This window comes from Catharus ustulatus, chromosome 1 (genome assembly GCF_009819885.2).
Source record: "Catharus ustulatus isolate bCatUst1 chromosome 1, bCatUst1.pri.v2, whole genome shotgun sequence".
In the NCBI taxonomy this organism is placed as follows: Eukaryota; Metazoa; Chordata; class Aves; order Passeriformes; family Turdidae; genus Catharus; species Catharus ustulatus.
The window spans coordinates 59,309,318-59,333,874 of NC_046221.1; the positions used below are offsets into that span (position 1 = coordinate 59,309,318).

The 24,557-nt window shown below is 44.1% G+C and overlaps 1 protein-coding gene across 3 annotated transcripts in view; it reads left to right on the forward strand.

Moving 5' to 3' along the window:
• The window catches only part of ICE1 (interactor of little elongation complex ELL subunit 1), a 44,953-nt gene that overhangs the window by 13,189 nt on the left and 7,207 nt on the right, over positions 1 to 24,557 (forward strand). For all 3 annotated transcript variants that reach the window (XM_033058958.1, XM_033058966.2, XM_033058974.2), the window contains 9 exons: positions 1,674 to 1,756; positions 2,012 to 2,051; positions 2,137 to 2,193; positions 4,653 to 4,742; positions 4,826 to 4,876; positions 9,253 to 9,605; positions 11,532 to 15,980; positions 20,315 to 20,483; positions 23,679 to 23,839. In XM_033058958.1, the coding sequence (XP_032914849.1) occupies positions 1,674 to 1,756; positions 2,012 to 2,051; positions 2,137 to 2,193; positions 4,653 to 4,742; positions 4,826 to 4,876; positions 9,253 to 9,605; positions 11,532 to 15,980; positions 20,315 to 20,483; positions 23,679 to 23,839 (5,453 nt within the window). The remainder of the gene's footprint in view (positions 1 to 1,673; positions 1,757 to 2,011; positions 2,052 to 2,136; positions 2,194 to 4,652; positions 4,743 to 4,825; positions 4,877 to 9,252; positions 9,606 to 11,531; positions 15,981 to 20,314; positions 20,484 to 23,678; positions 23,840 to 24,557) is intronic.

The window sequence follows — 24,557 nt, forward strand, 5'->3', positions numbered from 1 at the left end:
GAAATTGCTGTATATAGTGTTCCTGATGCATGTTTTCTCATTTTTAAATATTCTGGCACTTTTATTTTGGTTAGTTGGTTGGTTTGTTTGTGTGCTTGCTTTGTTTTTACATGGAGAGAAAGCATTGGCTTCATGGCACTGTTTTGCTGTTAGAGGATGGATATACCTAAGACTTCTTGAGGCTTCACTTGCTTTATCATCAGTTGGCAAGGCAGATCTTTGCATTCATATCATACACATTTTAGCTGTGCTTACCCCAGTTTAAAATACAGTGAATTGAGTGACATATCTTAGTGTCAGAAACCTCCTGAATTTTATTGTAACCTGTAGAAAACAGCTGGAGAGCATGGCTCAGAGCACTGCTCAGCTCATGAAATGGGTGTACTAGGTTTGGTAGGCCATGAGCCCTGGCAAGCCAAGGCAGAACCCTGAATGGAGAAGCAAAAGGTGTGTTTGGTGTGCCTTGTTTAAGATAAATCCTGCAAGACTGTACATGCCTGTGCTGGTCTGTACAGGTCTATGCAGAGTTCTTTCTGATTAAGTAATGTTACTTAGAAACACCAATCGTGTGATTGTGCTATTTTTAGCTGTAGTTGAAAAGGTATATATATTGATGTGTGAAATCAATAAATTGGCTTCATGCTTTCATCAAATGGGGGTCTCATCTCTTCGTTATGCAAGTGGTGGTCCCGTCTCTTTGTTGATCGCCATCATAAAGTACAGGTACAAGGTGTTTATTTTTATGAGAATTTTGGAGTTCCATTGCAGGACAGCCAGGTTTTTACACACTTGCCTCCAAAATTTCAAATTCTGGCAGAACTAGAACAAAATACTGAGAGAGAATATATGTTAGGTCCAATTTTAGTGACGGTTTTATCTGTTTTGTTTATTTCTCTGTTCATTAAATATCTCAAACTTTGTATCTTTTGTCAGTATGAAATTTTACCATGATTGTTTTATGTTAGTCTGCCACTCAAGGTTCCTTTTAAAAACTTTTTATGTTAATAGGCTCTCTTCTGATTTGATCAGCCGGAAGATTTAATTTCTTTCCTATCTGTATATAAGTCATCAAGCTGAGCTCTCAGGAGTTCTCTCAGCTGACTCTGTCACATGAGAATTTTCCTAGGAACCTCGCATTCAGTTCTCACCTACCCTGTACCCTGTATTTCCACCCATCTACTCTCTTCCCAGGTGTCTGTTAGACATTAAGAGATAAGGTCCTCTTCTCTATTAGTCTTGAGTGCTGTCTGTATCTTTCTAATGGAGCTGGCTATGGTGTTTTAATCTTTGAACCAGAGCTCTTATTTAAATAAGAGAATAAAACATGTAAAAAAACACTTGCAGCTCATTTTTATATCCTTTTTTCACTTGGTGTATATTGTTCTGCAGTACAATATCATTACAATATGGCCCGTTCTTCATTCTTGCATGTAATTGCGCAAACTAATAAATGTATTGCAGTGGCTCAAAACAGTAATTACGCAGTAGAAAACAATATATTTGTATGCATGAGGTGTTGTCGGAATGAATAAAAATATAATTTTGGTAGATTTGTATTTCACACTCTGTTTTTTTCTGGTAATTTGATTTGCAAGCTAGTGACCAACACCACTTAAATTAGTGGCCTCTTACAGTATACTTTCTAAATCGAATTTTAATTCTCTTTTTTGAAGAGGCTGCAACAAAGCATACACAGGACTTCAGACAACTGAAAACTGAAAAGAAAAGGCTTGAAAAGGAGCTAAAAAAAGCACAAGTAAGGCTTTCATTGTCTTTGGACAATTTCATATTTTTTGGGGGAAGATAGACGCTATTGGTGTAATAGATGCTGAAAAAGTAAAATTGCATTTTTGGGGGGATATTGAATAACTAAACATAGCAATTCACTGTAAGTGAAATTTTCCAGATGTGGAATGACCTTTGAAATGTTGATAAAGATTTCATCCTCTTTAGGTCTTGATGCTCTAAAAATACATATGGCATAAAAATTTGTACTTCTTAATTTCAACAGGGAAAACTTGATGGTGTAATTAAAGAGAAGTGCAGAAAATGTAAGTATTTACCTTTGAATGCCTTCATATTTGTATGTGGTATTGTTCTATAACATTCACTTTACACCTCTCCTCTTTTTAATAGTTAAACATGCAGAAACTCAGAGTTCAAGTGAAGACCTTGCAACAGATATAGACAAAGGTAAGACTTTTTGCAAGTCCATTCTTTGCGTGGAACCAATTGTTACCGATTTATTGCAGCTCTTTTGGAGTTGCATTTTTGAAAACAGAGGATTCTACCGAAATGCTGTAAGAGCAGATATGGTTGACATAAGTAGGTTACAATGATGAAGGACCAATGAAATAGATTACAGTAATTTCACGAATACAAACCACACCAATTTGACAAAAATTTTGGTGGAAACCCGGAAGTGCGGCTAATAGTCGGGGGCGGCTAATATGTGAATAATTTTCTGACATTTACAACCCCAGACCTGCCAGCCAGGGCGCCGAGCCAAGCACCTGCCAGTAAAAACCGGCATTCCGCGATTGTTACAGTGTTACTGTGTTGCCCTGGCTCCCTGCAGGCAGCACGGGGGGCAGGGAGAGAGGCAGGAGAACTCTCTTTCCTCCTCTGCCGCAGCCCAGGGGAGAGACGGGGGGACCCCGCGCCGCCATTGCTGCGGCCCGGGGAGCCGACGGGGGCCCTGCGCCGCCATTGCCGCGGCTCGGGGAGGACAGGGGAGGGGGGCGCGCCGCCATTGCCGCGGCCCGGGGAGGAGGGGGGGTGCTCTGCCCCCGCCCTCCGCCGCCGTGGCGGGAGCAGGGGGTGCTCCGTGCCCGACCAGCGCCACGGCGCGAGCAGGGCGTGCTCTCCGTGCCCGACCAGCGCCGCGGTGTGAGCGCGGCCGGGGCGAGCGAACCCAGAGGCGGCGGCCAGCCCCGAGTGGCAGCGCCGGGCTGGGCCACCTGGCCCCGTCAGCAGCCCCTAGCGGGCTGAGCCTGCACAGCCTTAGCTCAGCCAGTAAACCCCCGCTCATGCCACGGTTCTGTTACTATTTGGCAACTTTGTTGCACGCGGGTCCTCGCTGCGAACGACAGAGCAGCTTATATTCAGGTGCGGCTTATTTATGGACAAAAACCGAAATATTTGCCAACACCCAGAGATGCGACTTATACTCAGTGCGGCTTGTATTCGTGAATTTACTGTACTTTTTTTAGGGAGGAAAACTCTTGATTCATAAAAATGACTTGTCTACAGGCATGTGTAAAGTCAGCTGATAGGCAATTATAAAACAGAATGCAAACACTGAAAATATACTAACAATCCCTCTGAAGCTCATTGAAATCATAAAGCACCAAATAGGAGAGTAATCTGCTAAAATTTCTAGATGAGACTTGTAAGGAAATACAGGAGGTAATAGCTGTATCTTGTTGATTTTTTTTCGCTGTAATGATCTAAAATATATGCTACAAATTACCTGAATGTAACTGTAATGGAGCAAACTTTTTCAGAAGCTCCTCTAAAGTACTGGGGCCAAACTAGGCAAATTTATTTTTTGTATTTTTTGCAGTCTTTTAAAATGCTGGTACTGCTTTTGAACTGTTCAGATATTCTGAAGGCCATTTTGAGGCAAGTGAACTTCACTGTTCTATTTTTTGCTTTGCAATAAGTTTGTTGGAGAAATTAAATTTTTTGAAAAAGCCACACCTTGTTGGTTTCTGTGTGTCTTGGCATATTTTTTACTTTTGGATTGTACTGAATTGGTACCAAATTGAATCCTTTGATTTTAAATTAATGACAAAATAGAAAAATTAATATCTGAGCATTTATTTGAGCTTCAAATAGCAGCTAGGATTTATTCCTGATGAGTAAATATTAGTGTTGTTACTAACTGTTTAGCAAAATTTGGTAGGTTTTCCTCTTACATGCTGATTTTTTTTAATATGACTTCATAAAATAATAGCAGTTTGCTATGGCCTTTAACTTAAGAATTTGCACAAAAACAGTCTCAGTTCCTGATTGTTGGATTTTTAGATCTGATGATAGTTTTGGCATAAGTAGATGAGGTGCTTCTGTATTTTACTGAGGTTTTGGTTTGTTCTTTCCTGCCACCTGCTCTTCTCTCTGAAACTAGGTTGTTTGTCATCACTTAGCAATGGTGCTGTCAGGACTGTAGATACAGTCTCCTGATGTTGTGGCCTGATAATTGATTCAGATACATGGTGCTATTAAGTGATAAAACTAAGATGAATTATTACTGAGTGAGCACAAATGTGATACATATCTTCCTAGAAGATTTTCTCCCAAGTTCATGTAACTTGATTTCTTTTACAAAGCTATTTAATTTCACTAATGCTGCATTTGAATCTGCTTTACATTTGGGGCTGTTATAATTTTTTGCAGTACTCCCTATAAAAAGGAAAAACTAAAGCATTCTCCAGCTGTTCCTTTAGTCTTCTATGTGGATGTGGCCAGTACAGGATCCATTCCCTAAATGTCATCTAGCATTTCTCTTTCACTGGCGCTTGTACCTTGTCCTAATTTTTTTGTGGGTACTTTGTATTTAGTTGTAGACATACAGAGTGAAATAAATTCTTAGTTCAATTTTATAAATTTATTTAAAATAAATAAATATTTTCATTTTTTTATTTTAACAGGAAGAGTGAAGCTCTTATTGGAAGAACTCTGGATGTGCATTGACAGTGCAACAGGGAAAAGAGAGAATAAGAAAAATGATCTTGTCTTAGGTACAATGGCATGCAAAGTCTTGAAATTTTCTTGATGCTCTTTTTTTTTCTGACCAAAAGCCAATACTGGTGTTTTCTTTCAGATTCTATTTGGGATAAGGAATGGTCTGGCAAAAGAAGAACTGTTACAGAAGGTAGGTTCCAGTTGGGTAGTGACTGCATAACAGTCTTTTGAAAGACCTAAATACTTTCCTTGGTGTTTGTCTGGTCAAGTACACATGTGATTAGAATATCTGAAAATAATTCAAATATTAATTTGAATGGGCAAGTAAACTTGAACCATCTTCTGATAAAAAGCTACTATAGTTTGCTGTTGCAATCAAGAAATTAGATTGTTTTACTGTTTGTAAGTAGTCAAAACGCATCTCATGTTTAAAACATTGTCTTGGTTTGAAAAACAGGTGTCTGCTAAGGAAGGCAGGAGCCTTCCTTGAATGGAAAACGTAAACCCCTTCCTCCAAATTATTACAACCTTGAAATAAAGGGGCTCTCAGGCAAAGATATGAGAATAGGAATAACAGTTCTTTACTAGTGTGTTTAATAAAGGAAACAACAACGATTACAGCATTAACCATAAACAGAACTACAAACCCAGTGACCCTTTCCGGCCGCGGGCACTTTTCCCTTGGGTGCAGTTGTGGTCACAGCTGCCAGGGGCGCTGGTGGCTCCCAGCCAGGCAGGGTGGGTGCGATGATTCCCCCACGCCTGCAGGGGGCGCTGTGGCACAGGCTCGGGCAGCATGATGGTTGGGCCCAGACAGGAAGGGGTGGGAGAGAGGAGAGGGGCTTTGCTTCACAAACCGCTGGGGCAGTTGATCCCGGTGTCCCAGCGGGACTTGGGACTTTTGGAAGCAGCAAGCTGGGGCGGTAGGATGTCTTGGCAGGCAGGGGTAGTGGGGTTACAGTGCAGCAAAAACCTCAGAGCAGTGCTGAAGAAGCAGCAGGGGCAGCTCCAAGCCGGGCAGGGAGAGGCAAGCTCAGGATCCTGGGCACTTGAGCAGATGGTGATAGGTCCCTTTTTTCTCGGTGATAATAAGGTCCCACTTCAGTGGTTGCTCTCACAAGCAAAGGCTCACCCACAGCAGAAGCAGCAGCTCTGGGCTGGGCTCTGGCAGCAGCAGAGAATTCCTTTCCCCAAGCAGCAGCTTTGACCTTGCTCCTCCAAAGCTGAGAGAGAGAGTGAGAGAGAGAGCCAGCTGCTGCCCCAGCCCCATCTTTTATCAGCCCCATTCTTGCGGTATCTCTGCCCCTCAGAGAGAAACTCCCAGATAAGAGAAGTGCAACCAGATGCCCTCCTCCCCTGAGCTTGGCCACTTCTTTTGTTTTTGTTAAGTACCCAGTCATTAGTGTTTCCTAGAAACTTCTGGGAAAAAATTCTGTAAGTAAAATGGAACAAAAAGAAAGAAACCTAACACCCAACAGACAAATTATTATATCATTATAAACTCTGTAGTATGTAATGTGCATGATGGTGCATATGGGCTCTTTTTAGTCTGAAAAAAATATGTGATAGCATAGTTGAATTATAAAGTTTAAGAAGCTGTTGCCTCAATTTTCTTCATTGTAATGTGATATTCAGATAATAAAAAATAATCTGAGTAATCCCCATGTATATTCACAGCAAACTTGAACTGCTTTAACTTTACATAGCAGATATTTTCTTTTTGTACTCAAGAGTAATAGGTTCCTTGAAACTGAATTACAGTAATTTCACGAATACAAGCTGCAGCAATTTGACAAAAATTTTTGTGGAAACCCGGAAGTGCAGCTAATAGTCGGGGGCGGCTAATATGTGAATAATTTTCTGACATTTACAACCTCAGACGTGCCAGCCAGGGTGCCGAGCCAAGCACCTGCCAGTAAAAGCCGGCATTCCGCGATTGTTAGTGTTACTGTGTTGCCCTGGCTGCCTGCAGGCAGCACGAGGGGCGGGGAGAGAGGTGGGAGAGCTCTCTTCTTTCCTCCTTTGCCGCAGCCCAGGGGAGGCCGGGGGGGGGGGGGGGGGGGCGCGCCGCCATTGCCGCGGCCCGGGGAGGAGGGGGGGGGGGGGCGCGCCGTCATTGCCGCGGCCCGGGGAGGAGGGGGGGGGGGGGCGCGCCGTCATTGCCGCGGGCCGGAGAGGACGGGGGGGGGGGGCGGGCCGCCATTGCCGCGGCCCGGGGAGCCGACGGGGGCCCTGTGCCGCCATTGCCGCGGCTCCGGGAGGAGGCGGGGTGCTTTGTCCACGCCCGCCGCCGGCGCCACGGGCGCGGGAAAGCTCCGTCCCCGCCTGCCGCCGCTGCTGTAGGAGCGGGGGAAGCTCCGTCCCTGCCTACCACCGCGGGGCAGCGCCGACCCGGGGTGACCGAGCCCAGTGGCAGCGGCGGCCGGCCCCGAGCGGCAGCACCAGGCTGGGCCACCTGGCCCCGTCAGCGGCCCCTAGCGGGCCGAGCCTGCACAGCCTTAACTCAGCCAGTAAACTCCACCCTCCCGCGGTTCTGTTACTAATTGCACGCGGGTCCTCGCTGTGAACAACAGAGCGGCTTATATTCAGGTGCGGCTTATTTATGGACAAAAACCGAAATACTTGCCAACACCCAGAGATGCGGCTTATACTCAGTGCGGCTTGTATTCGTGAATTTACTGTAATCTCTGTCTTGTGTCTCAGTAATGTTTTTGTTAAGCTTTATTTTTTTTTTTTTCATTTTTCATTTTATCTGCTACTTTGATTTTTCTATAACTAAAGATGTAGATATATGGCCTGGGATAGGTACCCAGCAGCATTAAAAGCTTTGAAGATAAGCTTTTCAAAGACCCTGTTCAGTCTGAAAATTTTCTGCTAGTGTAGATCCCTCTGAATCTGGCTTCTGATGTGTTCTAATGGAATCCACTTAAGAGGGGCCAAAATATAAGGACCAGTTCATAAACCTATTAGTCAGCCTTACTTCCATGAGTTTAATGCAGCAGATACAAACTAGAGCTAGACACTTGTGCCCAGCAGTTCTGAATTTAATGTGTTGGTCAAGCGTCAATCAAATGACAAGAATAAGCACAAGAAACTGAAGAAATACATGTAGTTTTAAGGGTATCAGGTTAGGGGTATCCGGAGTATTCCCTTTGCCATCCACCAAAGCAGGAACTTCAGATTCCTGATGTCTTGTCCCATCTTTCCTATTCATACCTTCTCAAGGAAATGACAGTACTTTCATAAAAAGGAGCAATTATCTGTAATAGTCTCTTCAAGCCAGTCCTCCTTTCTGCTCACTTCAGTGTGGAGAAAATGCTAAGCTTAGAACATGCTTTTGTTGGAATAGTTAGATTTCATCAAGATAAATCATTCTGTTACTAGTTTGGTTTTTTCCCATTTCAAGCCTAGAACAGCCATCTTGTTATTCAGCCTCTTGTGAAAATGGGAGTTACCTTGAATTCATAATAACAAAATGCTTATGTGTACAGGTGCAATCTTTTAGGAAAAAAAGGATTCTAATGAGTTTGCCCTGATTTCTTGTCCCATATTATAATAGTTTCAACTTAGAGAAAGAGTTTGGGAATTGTTGATTTCTACTGTCTTATTGGAGGTAGTATTTTCATTTTATAAAATCACAGAATTTAAATTTCAGGAAACTGGGCCATCTTTTCCCTTTTTCAAGTATTTAGCACAGTTATAATAAACATAAATTATTTCTCTAGATTTTCCTGGATTAATCTGTTCTGTCTGCATAATAAGTTATTGTGTAATAATAAAAACTGATTTGAAAGGTAACAAAGCAAAAGTACAATGCAAGAATCACAAAGCATTTGGACATGCTTTCTTGTTAGAGTAACTGTAAAATTATAGAGTTGACATCTTGGAAGGTTTGTCAGCTGCTGAGTGTCATTATCTTAGTTGTTCAGACTCCATTGTGCATAGGATATGTTGTGGTGCTTTTTTTTTTTTAAGAGTTCAGCTCTGACTAAATAATATCATTGAAGACAAATTCATGTGCGATTAGACTCACTATTTAAAGAACAAATAATTTAAAAACATGCATATTAAATCATAAAGTAGAAATGTAGCTAAGAGCTCCCTTGTTGTGTTTATGGCAGGGTATAATTATAACTTGCTTGGAAGTACAGCTGCTGCCTCAAACCTGCAGGTTGCTTTAAGCTGAGAATTACATCTGAGTGGGGAATGTCTGTGCATGGTTGTCCTGCATTTCATGACTGAGTTACTGGGCAAAGACTGACACAAAACATATGGACGTTCAATCGTACCAAGAATGATCCTTCCTGATAAGAAAAATAGGAAATGTTTTAATGATCCAAGTCAGAAAGTGTTTGGGGAGAAGCTCTTTGCACATACATATGCCATTTTCATGAAAAAATAATTGTGAATAACAACATCTCTATATGGAAAGCATTTCTGAAAGTGACTAAGATCTACAGAAACATTACTTGAAAATATGGTATTACATTTTTATTCTTATTATATATTATCTCTGTAAACAAAAATAGGAGGGGAAGAGTTCTTAACAATATTTTTCTGTCTTAGACACTGTACAAATCCACCAAAAGATCAAGAAGTGTGATGGCAAAACGCTACCTCGGTGTTCTTCAGTGAAAAATGCTGTAAAGCAAAATTCTGTGACAGCAACGATAATTCCAGCAAGAACTGAACCTTTTGGAGATGATTATGCTGAGAACAGGATTACTGAAGAACGTCTGCACAGTGATGAGGATGAAACTGTAGATGCGATAATACAGACAGACAGAGAGCACAGCACTTCAGACTTCTCTGATCAGGAGCTGAGAGACCCTGGTGGAAATGTGATGGATATATTGAACTGGGCCAGACCTCTCCCTGCTCTACTTTCACCAATACAGCTTTCACCACTGAGTAGGCAGGTGAGTTTCAGCATGCGTCTGACTTCGCACTTAACTTGGTCTTAAAATTACTGAAAAAATAATGATTTTATATTCCTGGGCTTAATTTTTTTTCCTTGTTTTTTTTTTTTTTTTTTTTTTTTAATTACTAGTTACTCATGCACTGGAAGTGTCTCTGTGTGTTTAGATCCATATGGATACTTCCTTGTAGCATACTGCCTGTGGAAGGGAACAAAAACGTAATCTTCAGAAGTATACAGTAATTTCACGATTACAAGCCGCACCGTTTTGACTAAAATTTTACTCCCACACTGGAAATGCGGCTTACACTCAGGAGCGACTAATATGTGAATAATTTTCTGACATTCCAACCCTGGAAGTGCAAACCGAGGTGCCAAGTCGAGCAACCTGCCTGTAAAACCCAGGACTGCATGATTGTTACAAGTTGGTTATTCTGTTGCGCTGTGGGTGGAGCCAGCTCCGTGCTGGCAGCGCGGGGCGGGGGGAAGGTGGGGGACTCCCTCCTTCAGGCAGCGCAGCCCAGGGAAGGCAGGGGGCTCCCTCCTGCTGGCCCCGCAGCTCGAGGGGAGGCGGGGGGCTTCCATCCCCGCCTGCCGCCGCTGTGGGTGCCAGCGGGCTCCATCCCTGCCTCCCACCACCGCCACGGTTGCCGGCGGGCTCCGTGCCCCCCTGCCACCACAGGGCAGCGCCAGGCCGGGGCGAGCGAGCCCAGCGATGGCAGCAGCCGGCCCCGAGCGACCCCGCCGAGCGGCAGCGCCAAGCTGGGCCACCTGGCCCCGTCGGCAGCCCCGAGCCCTCACAGCCTGAGCCGTAAACCCCGCCATGCCGCGATTCTGTTACTATTTGCCAACTTTGTTGCGCACGGGTCCTCACTGCGAACAACAGAGTGGCTTATAATTGGGTGCGGCTTGTGTATGGACAAAGAACGAAATGTTTGCCAACACCCAGAGATGCGGCTTATAGTCAGTGCGGCTTGTAATCGTGAAATTACTGTATATGTCATGGTTTAACCCCAGTCCGCAACTGAGTATCACACAGCCACTTGCTGAGTTCCCCACCAGCAGGGTCCTGGGGAGAATTGGAAAAGTAAAAGTGGGAAAACAGTGTGGGTTGAGATGAAGACTTTTATAGGAACAGCTGTGCATGCAAGCAAAGCAGCAAGAAATTCATTCACTCTTTCACATGAGCAGGCAGGTCAACAAGGCTCCATCATGCATAATGGTGACTTGGAAAGAAATGTTGTCACTCCATATGTCCCGCTCTCCCTTCTTTCCCTCTCTTTATATGTTCAGTGTGATGCCGTAATGGTATGGGATGTCTCTTTGGTCTATTGGGGTCAGCTGTTCCCAACTGTGTCTCCTGCCAACTTCCCATGCACCCCCAGTGCCTTCACCACTGTGGCAGTAGGAGATGCAGAAAAGCTCTTGATGCAGTGCAAGCACCACTCAGCAATAATGAAAACATCTCTATATTATTAACATCATTGTCAGCACAAATCCAAGTAATAGCCCCACAGTAGCTACTGTGAAGAAAATTAACTATCCTAGCCAAAACCAGTACACAGTCACCTATGTCTTAACTTGCCCTCATGATTTCCCAGTGGTGCAGACTTAAAGTCCCAATTTGTGTTCAATATAAGCATGGCTTTCATAGCAAAATTCCAGAACTTGAAAGTTAAATGCTATTCAGATGCTCTTTTCCAGTAATTTTAGAATGCAAGTTAGGAACATAAAGAAGTCTCCTACTTTTTACAGAGGTACTTTCATTTACTACGAAGAGCAGTGATGGAGAAGGTTGTAATTTTGTTGACCAGCCTTAATCTCAAAACCACTGCATGCCAGGGCCTTAAGTGTACTTGTTTAGAAAAGTAGGTTCTAAAAATGATACTAGGGTTTAGATACTTAACTTTTGTTTTTTTGATTGAAGGATATGTTGTTTGGAGAAGTCACAGATTCCAGTGATGAAGAAGATGATTGCAGTACTTCTGCAGTGGAGGGTATTTTACAGGAAGACCAAATTCAACCTCTGTGTTATAATGTAATCGGCCCTGGTGATGAGTGTAACAGACAGTGTAAATCATGTGAGCATGGTTTTGATGCAGAAATCTCACTTAATCTGACTTGGAATGAAAAGAATATTCATATCAGTCCAAATATGTCAAGCAAGGAGGAGAGAGATGCTGAAAGAAAGCAAGCTGAAGGTGCTACTTTAATTACAAACATGGAAACTAACAAAGATTGTTTGGAGAATTCTGAGGGTATGGAAACTGAGAACAGAGAACTGACTGGAGCAACAGCACACGAACCAGAAGACATGGAAGAACAGGAAGGAGATAGTGAGGATATGGACTATGAAAAGGGAGATTCTTCAGCAGATTCTATGTCACAAAGTTTCAAGCCTCAGAATCAGATAGAAAAATGTAGTGTGGTAGAGCAAACAAAGGAGAATGTAACCTTAGGTAGAGCTGTTGATAATGAGGGTGCACATGAAAAATGTGGTGAATTAGTGAATGCAGAGAGACAGAAATTAGTAGCACAGAGAGAAACTCCCCGAGAAGCATCTGTTCCACAAAGTATTACTCATTTGCTCTCTGAGCAATGCACTGTGCTTCAAAGAGAAGATGCTGAGGAAAATTCTGAAGTGTTGATAGAAAATAAAGTGGTTGAAAATAAATCAAAAAATGTAATCAAATTAACTAATATGGCTGGAGCTATTGAAATTTCTGCACACTCTCAGTGCTCTGAAATAAAATATGACAGTGAAGAAATTCTGGAGAAACAACACATGCAAACACAAGACAAAGTGAACAGAGAATGTGAACCAGAGACTGTTAAAGTCTCTAGGCATTACTTGCCTGTATCTGCTACTGAAGGAACCAGGACTTTATTGACAGTCTTTCCAAAAGATGAACAGCTCAAAATTGAAGACATGAATATAACCAGAACTCCAACTACTGAACTAGCTATGAAATTTAACAGAGGAAGTGTTCTAGAAGTAGTTGAAATTTCAGAGCTACTTCATAATGCAGAAAATGTAGTAGTAGTAGATAAAAAGGAGGAGCTATATTTACAAGGCAAACCACATTATGAGGAAGATGGTAATAATTTATCTCAAAGGACGTCAAACTTGGAAAATATACTTGCACTACCAAAGGCAGCACACAATATTGGTGCAGAAAGCAGTGTAGCTAAGTGTGAATCCTCTATGTTAGATTTTACAGAAGGTGAAATAAAACAATCTGAAAATGTATGCAATATGTTAGATTGTGGGCAGTCCAAATCTCAAAACTTTAGAGTGTGTGAATCTCTAGAGACTGAAGTCAAAGTTAATGCAGAAGACTGTGGAGGGGAAAGCAGTGAGTTGTTAGCAAGAGGAGGTACTATTGAATCTATCTTAGTAGAAAGTAATCCTGCTTCTCAGGAACAGTTTGCAAAATCTTTGGGTCAGCTCTTGATAACTGAAAATGTTAAATGTGATGAAATGGAAGGAAAATTAAATAAACAAAGCAAGGAATTGATGACTGAGACTAGTTCCAGTTCACTTAAGTGGGAAGAGAATGTTGTGAAGAAAAATAATGTTTTGGAGATCATTTGCCAGCCTGTTTCAGAAATGGATTATAGAAGTGGCTTGGCTTTTTCTACTCAAAAGGACTTGGATAAATGCAATATAAATAATGAGGAAACCAATTTTCCTGTGCAAATGGAAATTGGCTTGGAATCCTCAAGACCTCCTGATCTAAATTTCAGTGTTCAGAAAGTTGTTGGTTTCCTCAAAACTAACTTTACAGGAAAAGCTGATTTTTCCTGTACTTGGGAAAACAAGGGACATACAAATTCTATTACAAGTAGTACATGTAACTGTTCAGAAAACTTAGAAAAGGGTGCTGAGATTCTGTCTGCTGAAAAAGTCAATGTGGGCAAAGAACTGGGCTACCCTGAGAGAGAATATGTACACAAAAATGAAGTGGAAACTTCAGATAAGGAGCAGCCAGTAGATAAAGAACCTCAGGCATCTGTTAAATCACAGATCATGCATGCAAACTCTTACAAGAATGCTTTTCTCCTGCAAAAGTTTGATTGTCAAAAATCAGGATGCAGGACTTCTATGTGGATGGTTAGAACAAATCCTTCTAGAACTGGTTCACTAACCAGGGGGGGAGAAAGTAAAGAACTGAGTAGTTCTGAGGAAAATGCCATAATAAGGTGCAAAGGTGATTTTGATACGCCAGAGCAGAGCAGTGACTCTGAAGAGAAAGACTGTTCTATACAAAATGTTAAGTATGTGAAGTGTTGTGAATGTGTTCCAATGTTCGGAAACAAACTGAGGGCTTCCAGAAGAATTGCAGTGGATGCTCTGGAAAGGGGTGCAATTGTTGATGCTGATTACCAAGTTTGTGAGCTTCATTCAATGATGCACCCAGGAAATACTTTCACAGTTAGTCACCTAAAAGCAGGCACTGTAGTGGGTATGAATACACACTGTGAACAAAACAACTCTGGAGATACTGCAAGTGAATGGTCAAGTGTGACTGGGGAGGGTTATCCTGAAGACTCAGCCTCTTGGAAAACAGAATGTATATTAGTAACCTGTGAAAATACTGATGCTAATGAACTCATGGTGGAGTCTAACATAGCTAGATGCATCAGTCGCAATGACGAAAGTCTTTTAAAATCTGAAACATCAAAAGAAAGCCCTCTGATGCCGAATGCTTCCAAAAATAGATTATCACTATGCAAGATGATAAGCAGGTTCTCAGAAAATTGCAGACTGACTGTAAAAACAAGTAAATTAAATGCAAGAATGTTAGCACTTGGCAATTTCTTAGAAAAAAGTGATTCTGCAAAACTTCAGTCAAATGGGGAACAAAGTCTATTACACAGTATTGATATGGGGGTCTCACTGTTTGAAGAATATAATAATCGAACTTACACTGCTTGCAACACAGGAGAAAGCAGCACTGATATTGTCATAGATAGTGGTAGGAAAAAAATTTTACTCAAGTATCTTCCAAATCCAACCCACTCTGATGTAAGGTGCAGTTGTCAAAGAGTTGGGCAGCTTTCTGAACCACAAAAGACAGTATCTGAGAAGTTATGTATGGTGAAATCAGAGTCTTGTGTTCTCAAAAAGAGCAATAAATTGAAGTGTAAAGAGCTAGAACCATCTGAAATCTTGACTGTTTCTGCCAAGACAGCTGCCCAAGTAACACATACCAAGCTATCAAAGAGACCGTTTCAAGGTAAAAGAAAAACAAAGACTCATAAAGTTACTCAGCCAATTCTTGCAAATGCTAATACTTCTCTGGCAACAAAATGCTCATCTGAGATGATAAATAAAATCAGGGAAGAGATAGGTCCTCCTCTGCCCCCCTTGCTACTGCCTCTGGTTGCTACTCCTCCAAAAACTGCCTGTACTGTATCCCCAGTAACGTCTTCTACAAGTCAATCCTCTTTGCTTTCCCCTCTTCATGACCTTATATCCCCACTATGTGAAACGCCTATTCTTCCTCTCCTATCTCCGTTAACAGATACTCCAACAGTAAAATCGGCTCTTTTATTTTCTCCTCCCTCACCCTCAGAAATGGCAGTAGGTAGAAGGATTCGCTCCTCACCTTTGAAATTTTGTTCTTCCATTCCAAAGCATGCACTTCCTGTTCCAGGAAGATTGCCTCTCTTCCCAACAGTTAGTGCTGGTCCAGGTGCTCCTCAGGAGAACTCTGTGAAAATATTGGACACTATGTATCCAGAGCTGTCTGCAAGGGCAAGGACACTAAACATTCTGAAAGGCAATATTCAGCTTAACCGCTGTGCTTTTTCAGACAGCCAAAGTTTGCTAGGACCTGTGTCTCAAACAGGTGGATTCAAAGCAATTGCCTCTACATCAACTGCTTTTGTTAAAGCTGGGAGCAATTTGAAATCTGATAGTAGCAAAGATGAAGACAAAGATGTGCAAAATCAGCAATTGTTTTCAAGGTCATCAAATCATCTTGAAAAAAGGACACTAGTGCAAGCATCTATGCCAAGAAGTGCCAAAAGACTGAGGCTGGACAGTGAACCACCAAGGATGGAGCCCAGTGATATAAGTGCTGTCAGAAATACTAAAAATACTACCATCTCTGAAATGCAGGAGGCTTTCCATGATAAAAGCTATGAAATCAGTGATTCATCACAGAGTTCCAATTTAGAAGAATCACTACCAGTAAAGAAGGATCCTGACTGCCAGAAAATTTCTTTGGCATTAAAGAAAGTTGCTGAATCCTGTTTTGACTTGTTACCAGTTATTAAAGGTCATGTGCATGTTGGTAATATCTCAAAGATTCCAGTAATGAGAGATGAAGAGAGAGAAGTTGTCTGTGAATTTGCTATGAAAAACAAGGTAAGTAGCATAATTTCAAATTTCATGGTTTAATAATCATTTCTATGCAGATGGAAAGAGTATGTTTGTAGTATTTGAATTCTCAATTGTTCTGGCAATCTCCTGTGCCAAAGTGTAGTCTTGAAAGGTTATTCGAAATCTAAATTTTTATAACATAAGAAAATACAGAACTGCACAAGATGTCCAGGATGCAAACATGCATTTATAAATACAGTAATTTCACGAATACAAGCCGCACCAATTTGACTAAGATTTTGCTCCTAAACCGGAAATGCGGCTAATACTCAGGAGCGGCTAATATGTGAATAATTTTCTGACATTTACAACCTCAGAAGTGCCAGCCAGAGTGCCGAGCCAAGCAACTGCAAAGTCGGCATGTTCAGATTGTTACAAATTGTTACTCTGTTGCACCGCGGGTGGAGCCTGTCTGCCTGCAGGCAGCACGGGGGGCGGGGAGAGAGGAGGGAGAGCTCTTTCCTTCCCTCCTCTGCCGCAGCCTGGAGAAGAGACAGGGGGGCCCTGCGCCACCATTGCCGCAGCCCGGGGAGCAGCGGGGGGACCCGGGCTGCCACTGCCGCGGCTCTGGGAGGCGGTGGGGGACCCGGGCCGCCACTGCCGCGACTCTGGGAAGCGGCGGGGCACCCGGGCCGCCATTGCCGTGGCCCGGGGAGGAGTGGGGGGACCCGGGCCGCCACTGCCGCGGCTCTGGGAGGCGGCGGGGCACCCGCGCTGCCATTGCCACGGCCCGGGGAGGAGGGGGGGGACCCGGGCCGCCACTGCCGCGGCTCGGGGAGGCAACAGGGAGCTCCGTCCCCGCCCGCCGCTGTGGGAGCAGGGGGGGCTCCATCCCTGCCTGCCACCACAGGGTAGCGCCGGGCCGTGGTGACTGAGCCCAGTGGCAGTGGCGGCTGGCCCCCAGTGGCCCCGCCGAGCAGCAGCACCAGGCTGGGCTACCTGGCCCCGTCGGCAGCCCCTAGCGGGCCGAGCCTGCATAGCCCGAGCCGAGCCAGTAAACCCTGCCCTGCCGCCGTTCTGTTACTATTTGGCAACTTTGTTGCACACAGGTCCTCGCTGCGAACGACAGAGCAGCTTATACTCGGGTTCGGCTTATTCATGGACAAAATATGCCAACACCCAGAGATGCGGCTTATACTCAGTGCGGCTTGTATTCGTGAATTTACTTTACATATGCTTTCCTGATGTATGCATAAACTACTTTATTTTTACAGCACTTTTTGAAGTAGATAGTATTAACAGTTGTAGGAGTTCCTCCAAAATTGCTCTTTTTTTTTAAATTAAAAAAGATAAACTTCATTGTATATACTGGTATATAATTTTGTTCTATGTTTCCCTTTACTATTCTGCATCACATTATTAAATTTAAGTTTATTGGAAGATATTTCCCTTTGTATTATTTATCAGAGCTTCCTTAGCATAAGTGATGAAAAATTTTGCTTCAGTTGCCATCTTTCTCATAGTTTGTAGTCTACAGCAGAGCAATTTGCCAACTGATACATGGCAGTATTTTATCCCCTTGCAGTCCTTGTAGGTACAGTCATTTCACAATTATAAGCTGCACCATTTTGACTAAAAGTTTGGTCCGAACCCGGAAGTGCAGCGTATACTCCAGAGTGGCCAATATATGAACGAATTTCAGAAATTTGCCAACGTGGAAGTGTGAGCCCACAGGAGCCCCAAGCCGAGCGAGTAAACTCCGCGATCCCGCAATTCTGTTACCAATTGGCAGCTTTGTGAAAGTTGCACACGGATCCTTGCTGTGAATGAAAGTGCAGCTTACAATCCGGTACGGTTTATATATGGACAAAGAACGAAATGTTGCTGACACCCGGATGTGCGGCTTATAATCAGGTGCAGCTTATAATAATGAAATTACTGTAATTAAATTCTCCTCAGAAGTTACTACCAAGATCCTAGGTCGTCTGTTAGGAGTTGTACCTTTATATTTTCAGGTCCAGCCAGTAGCAGGGCCAAGTATGTACTCCTAGTAGAGAGACATGCACACAGTACACACCTACAGTAGTTTCACGAATACAAGCCGCACGGATTATAAGCCGCACCCCCGGTGCCTCGACAATGTTGCTGTCTTTGTCAATAGATAAGCCGCACCCCGAATATTAGCCGCACTTTCGTTCGTCGCGAGAATCCGTGCGCAGCTTTCACAAATTGGCCAATTAGTAACAGGATCGCGGCATAGCGGGCTTTACTGGCTTGGGGCAGGGCCAGGAAGGCTCGGCCCGCTCATGGTTGCTGACGGGGCCGGCCGGGTGGTGCTGCAGCCGCCGCCGGGCTCACTGGCCCCCCTCTCCCGTCAGCACGGCCCCGCCGCTGCGTTTACGTACTCGCCCTGCCGGTGGGCCAGCCACTGCCGCCGCTGGCAGGCATGCCGGCTGCCTCGCCGCTGCGTTGTTTACGTACTCGCCCTGCCGGCGGGCCAGCCACTGCCGCCACTGGCAGGCATGCCGGCCGCCTCGCCGCTGCGTTGTTTACGTACTCGCCCTGCCGGCGGGCCAGCCACTGCCGCCGCTGGCAGGCATGCCGGCCGCCTCGCCGCTGCGTTGTTTACGTACTCGCCCTGCCGGCGGGCCAGCCACTGCCGCCGCTGGCAGGCATGCCGGCCGCCTCGCCGCTGCGTTGTTTACGTACTCGCCCTGCCGGCGGGCCAGCCACTGCCGCCGCTGGCAGGCATGCCGGCCGCCTCGCCGCTGCGTTGTTTACGTACTCGCCCTGCCGGCGGGCCAGCCACTGCCGCCGCTGGCAGGCATGCCGGCCGCCTCGCCGCTGCGTTGTTTACGTACTCACCCTGCCGGCGGGCCAGCCACTGCCGCCGCCGCCAGGCTCGCCGGCCGCCCCCTCCCGTCTGCACCGCCGCCGCGTTTGCTCGCCCTGGCCGGCACTGCAGGCCCCCGCACCGCCGGGCTCCCCCACGCTGCTGGCCCCGATTCTGCTGGGCTTCCCCCGCTGCCAGGCAGCCCCACCCGTCGGCCTTCCTGCTTCTGCCATGCTCCCCTGCACTGCTAGCCCCAGTTCTCCCGGGCTCCCCCGCCCTGCTGGCCCGGGCTCTGCCGCCCCCCCTGCCCCGCCCTGCTGGCTCAGGCTCAGCCGCCCGCCCCCACACTGCTGGCCCCGCCTCTGCCAGGCTTTCCCACCTCTGCCGGGGCCGGCCGGGCTCCGGCTTGGCTTGGGGCTGCCGCGGGCTCTCACTTCCGTGTTGGCAGCTTTTAGAATTTTGTTAATGTATTAGCCGCCCCGGAATATTGGCCGCACTTCCGGGTTTCCACCAAAATTTTGGTCAAATTGGTGCGGCTTGTATTCGTGAAATTACTGTACTCTTAGTCCCTTGACTGGCTAATCAGACTGAAATCCTGGTAGAGGAAGATGCATTCATATATGGACAGACTATATGGATTCCCCCAGCAGCTAACATTAAGCACTCAGTATATCCACTGTGTGACTGATACTCTTCCCACTTGTCTCACGCACTGGCAAACTTACGGACACAGAAGTGTACACATTCTTCCAGAAGGTGGTCCAGACTTGTGTCTGTCCCTCAGACTCGTGGTCTTTCAGGTAGCTGACTTAGACCTTCTGGTTCCTCCCAAAGCTAACATTCGGAATCCCTGTTGTCCACAGGTCTGAACTGTGTACTTTCCAGCACCTGACTCCTAAACCTCTTATTCTACTGCCCACTGTTAGGTCTCCCTCTAAGCATCCCCTAGAAAGTCATGTACAATCTGCACAATCCCAATATTCTTTTTCCTTGCATCTCATATTGAGTCACATGTTGCTATAGGCAGCAACATCTCCCCATCTCCTGCAGTGTATACAGTGATCTGGGAAAGACTGCTATTAACTTACTTAGTAAATCTCACACCTAGACAATGGGCTGTTTGTCCTTCTGTGGCATCTTTGGAAGTTGCTAAGGGTGAAGTTGCTAAGGGTGCTTACATTTGCTCTGCTTAGGTTATTTTGGTTACTCTACCTGTCATTATTCCTTTCCTCGTTCCTTCTACTTGTTATTATTCTCTTTGTTCTTTAAGGAAGATTGTTGTTAATCACACAACTAAACAATTTATATTCAAACAATAGTAGCCCTATTCTTCATTTGTTTATGGCATGTTTGTTCTTGGAAGTTGCCTGCTTCTCACTCTTTTCTTTCACTGGTTGCCTCAGATTTACTTTCCTGCATTTTTATATGTATGCAAACAGTATTTTTGCAAATAAGATAGTAGGTTTTTTTTCTTGTTATACTACTACAGTGTTGTCAAGTATTCTTAAGTATGTAACAGTCTAACAATATATTTTGTGTCTTACAGCATTTAGCAGAGTCCTTGTTGCATGTTATTCTCAATGAGCTGAAGGCTCAGAAGAATGCCACAAATTACAATTTGAGTCAGGCTCTGTGTCGAGTCTATGCAGGAATTTGTCGACAGCTGGGAGATCTGGAAAGAGCCCGCCTTTTCTGCTATAGCCTACTTAAAGAAGGTATAGAATGGCTTAGTGGCCTTATATCTTAAATGTGCTGTGTGTCTTTGCTGTAGTGTGTCAGAATTATTATGTTTGTTAAAACAAACAGAAATCCTGTTATAGGGTTGTTTTCCTTAGAACTTTTTTGTGTAATGCAGACATATAGACTGTTCTAGAAGAAATTCCCCTTCTCATAAGTCTGCCACATAGTAGTTTTGTGGTGACCTGGGCTCTTCATAGTCTACTTATTTTTCCAAGGAAGTACAGTAATTTCACGAATACAAGCCGCACTGTTTTTACCAAAATTTTGCTCCCATACCGGAAATACGACTAATATTCAGGTGCAGCCAATATGTGAATAATTTTCTGACATTTTCAACCCTGGGAGTGCAAACCACGTCAGTGCAAACTGCAAAGTCAAGCTCCTGCCAGTAAAAACCTGCATTTACGCGGTTGTTACAAATTGGTTACTCTGTTGCGCGGCGGGTGAAACTGCTCTGTGCCGGCAGCACAGGGGGTGGGGAAGGCGGGGCAGCTCCCTCCTGCTGGCCCTGAGGCTCGGGGGAAGGTGGGGCAGCTCTCTCCTGCTGGCCCCGCGGCTCAGGGGAAGCAGGGGCAGCTCTCTCCTGCTGACCCCGCGGCTCGGGGGAAGCAGGGGCTCTCTCCTGCTTGGCCCTGTGGCCTGGGGGGCTCCTGTCCCTGCGTGCCACCACCGCAGGAGCAGGCAGGCTACATCCCCAGCTCCCATCGCCGCCGCAGGTGCCGGCAGGCTCTGTGCCCCCCCTGCCGCCGCGGGGCAGCGCCGGGCCTGGGTGACTGAGCCCAGTGGTGGCGGTGGCCGGCCCTGAGCGGTCCTGCCGAGCAGCAGCGCCGAGCTGGGCCACCCAACCCTGTCGGCAGCTCCGAGCCCTCATGGCCCGAGCCGAGCCAGTAAACCCCGCCCTGCTGCGGTTCTGTTACTATTTGGCAACTTTGTTGCACGCGGGTCCTCGCTGTGAACGACAGAGCGGCTTATATTCAGGTGTGGCTTATTTATGGACAAAAAATGTTTGCCAACACCCGGCGATGCGGCTTATACTCACTGCAACTTGTATTCGTGAATTTACTGTATTTAATTTAAGATACTCTGTGCTTTCATTTCCCTACCATCTCCAAAATGATAATGTGATTTCTGGGAATTTCATCCTTTTAGCCTATTAGTATTTTCCTTTTTATAATTGAGTAAGTACTGATCCATAAAGTAAGTGTGATTTAAAATCATGTATTTAAAATAGTGTCAGGAACTGGAAAATACCTTGATCAAAGGTATTTTTACAATATGTCCTCCTTAAAATCTTTTTACTTCCCATTATCCAAATTCTCACTTGGTTGAAAAGTTCTTTCCATTTTGGTTTTTGGTTCCCTTCCTTTACTCCCCTGCCTTTTGGTCACAGGAACAAAGATAACACATACATACTATTGCTAAGTTAAGAATCTTAGTTTTGGAAGATTAAAACTCACTAAGTTTGAAAATAGTATACTGTTATCTGTGTTTCACATTAAAATAAAATAAAATTAAAGAGCACTGACAAGCCAAGTGCTACAGCTTGAGATTGTTTCAATAACTTGCTATATTTCATATAACATTCCTGTCTTCTTTTTTTAAATCTTAAAAATGTTTGTGATTTCATTTTGTTCTTAATTACCATTTTTTTGAGGGTGTGTAATATTTTTGTTTGAGTTCTTTTTGGAGTTCCTGTTTTCCCCTCTGTTTTTCTATCCTTCAGTCCATTATAACTCTACTTTTACTTCTTTCATGTTAATACTTTTAATGCTGCACCATGTTAGAAACTGTTACTTGTCAGATGTATTTTCTGAGTCTAAAATAATAATTAAGCCTTTTGTTTTGCAGTTTCTTGCTGCTTTTTCTTTTTGTGGGCTTTTGCAAATATTAAACATTTCCCCTTTTTTCCTTTCTTTTTCTGTCTAAGATCCAAACTTTAATAGCTATTTGCAGACTTTTATTGGATGATTTTCTCTTCTGTACATTGAATTGCATAATTTTCTATTGCCATTGTTCTGTAGTTTTATAGTTATTTTTTGAGTGGGAACAGCTGAAAACTCATCTTTAAGTGCTGTTTAGGCTTTTAAAAATTTGTTTGGTTTTATTTGATTACTATGTATTTATTTTAGAATTTTTTCATTCATGTATTTTCACATATTCCCATCAGAATAATGGCAACACAAGCTACACAATTACTGAATTCACTATGAACAGTAGCATTACTTCTTTAGACTAACATCTGTTTTCTTGACGACTTGTCCATCGTTTTTGTTCTGTTGTCCCTTCAAGTATTCTGCCTTAAGTGACTATAAATAACATGTTATATTTTTGATTAATTTTCTTTTTACCTCTTCTCTATTCCCTCCCTTTTTTTCTTTTTTAACTTTTCTTATTTTGATGCCTGTTAACTCTTACTTATCATTGAGTGAATTTTATAAGTGTTTCAAATTCCCAAGCAGGCAATTCAAGTTGTTAGTAATTCTAGTTCACCAACAGTCTTGATAGAAAAAAGTTCTGATAGAAAAAAGTTAATTGTTCACATGATGAGCTTCAGAATAAAAGTCCATCCAAGACATTTCACTGAAGTCTAAATTCTTTATGCACATTAAAGCTTCTTGATCTGATGTATTTTGATATTCTTTCTAGTTCTTAAGATCTTTCAAAAAATACTGAAGTTATGCTGAAGTGAAGAGGGAATGTACAATACATTTAGCTTCTCAGATTTCAGTTTTTTGTATAGTGTTCCATGCATATCTATTCCAGTATAGCATTTCATGCATGAAAGTAATGTCTACTTTTTTACTTTTTCCAATGTAGTTGGAAAATGTAGTTCAATGCTCTAAGACCACTCTCCTTAGTGAACTTAAGTGCAGTAAGAAAGATGAAGGGAGAGAGAGTGAATTACAATAGGGGAGGTGGATAAAGCTTTGTTGGGGTTCTACTGGTGTTTCTTGTTTGGGTTTTTTCTTGGATCTTTTCTTCATATTTAGTCTCAGGACTGAGATGTGCTAGTATGACTCCCTTTCCTTAGGCTGCAATTGTGGTGTGACTTCTGTGCCTTTTTTCCTGGGTACCTTGCTGAATGTACTTTTAAGCTTTTAATGTCTGAATATATATTTTTGTGTTTTAAAATGTTAAAAATTTACTTTGTTGTTTCTTTTTTTCCTTAGACTTTCCAGACTCAGAAAAATTGATTTTATTTATCGCAAATGTATGGTCTGACATATTCGTCTTCCAAGGTGCAGTTAACAAAGCTATGCAATTAATTGTCAGGCAGAGTGCAAGCAGTGAGGTGCTGGCCTGTTTAAGTGCTTATCTCAACTGGGAACAGGTAATGTCTGATTTCATTGTTAGTATCAGCTTTTGTCTGCATTGGTCGCTTTGCTGCCTAAATCAAATCAAGCAACTTGCTTTTCTAATGAAGGGTGTGAATATCCCATGGAGGCTGTACAATTGCGCAACAAATGTTGCCTCAGGCATTTCTCCCCTAGTTGCCTAGACCCTACTAGAATACAATATTTTTCTTGTTTTCCCTCTTAAATACTAATCCATCTACTGAACATTAAAAGTACAGTAATTTCACGATTACAAACCGCACCTGATTATAAGCCGCATGTCTGGGTGTCGGCAATGTTTAGGTCTTTGTCCATGTATAAGCCGCACTGGATTATGAGCTGCACTTTCGTTCACAGGGAGGATCCGTGTGCAACAAAGTAACGAATTAGTAATGGAATTGCGGGATCGCTCACCCTGGCCTGGCACTGCCCCGTGGTGCTGGCGGGCGGGGGAGGGCACGGAGCCTGCTCGCACCCGTGGTGCCGGCGGGAGGCAGGGGCGGAGACCGCTTGCACCCGCAACAGCAGCGGGAGGGAGGCATGGAGCCCCTGCTTCCCCCCGCAGCCGGGGGCTGGCAGCACGGAGCCCCCCGCCTCTCCCCCAGGGCCGGCGGCACGGAGCCCGCCTCCACCCGGCTCACAACAGAGTAACCAATTTGTAACAGTCGCGCAATCCCAGGTTTTACTGGCAGGTGCTCAGCTCGGCACCTCGGC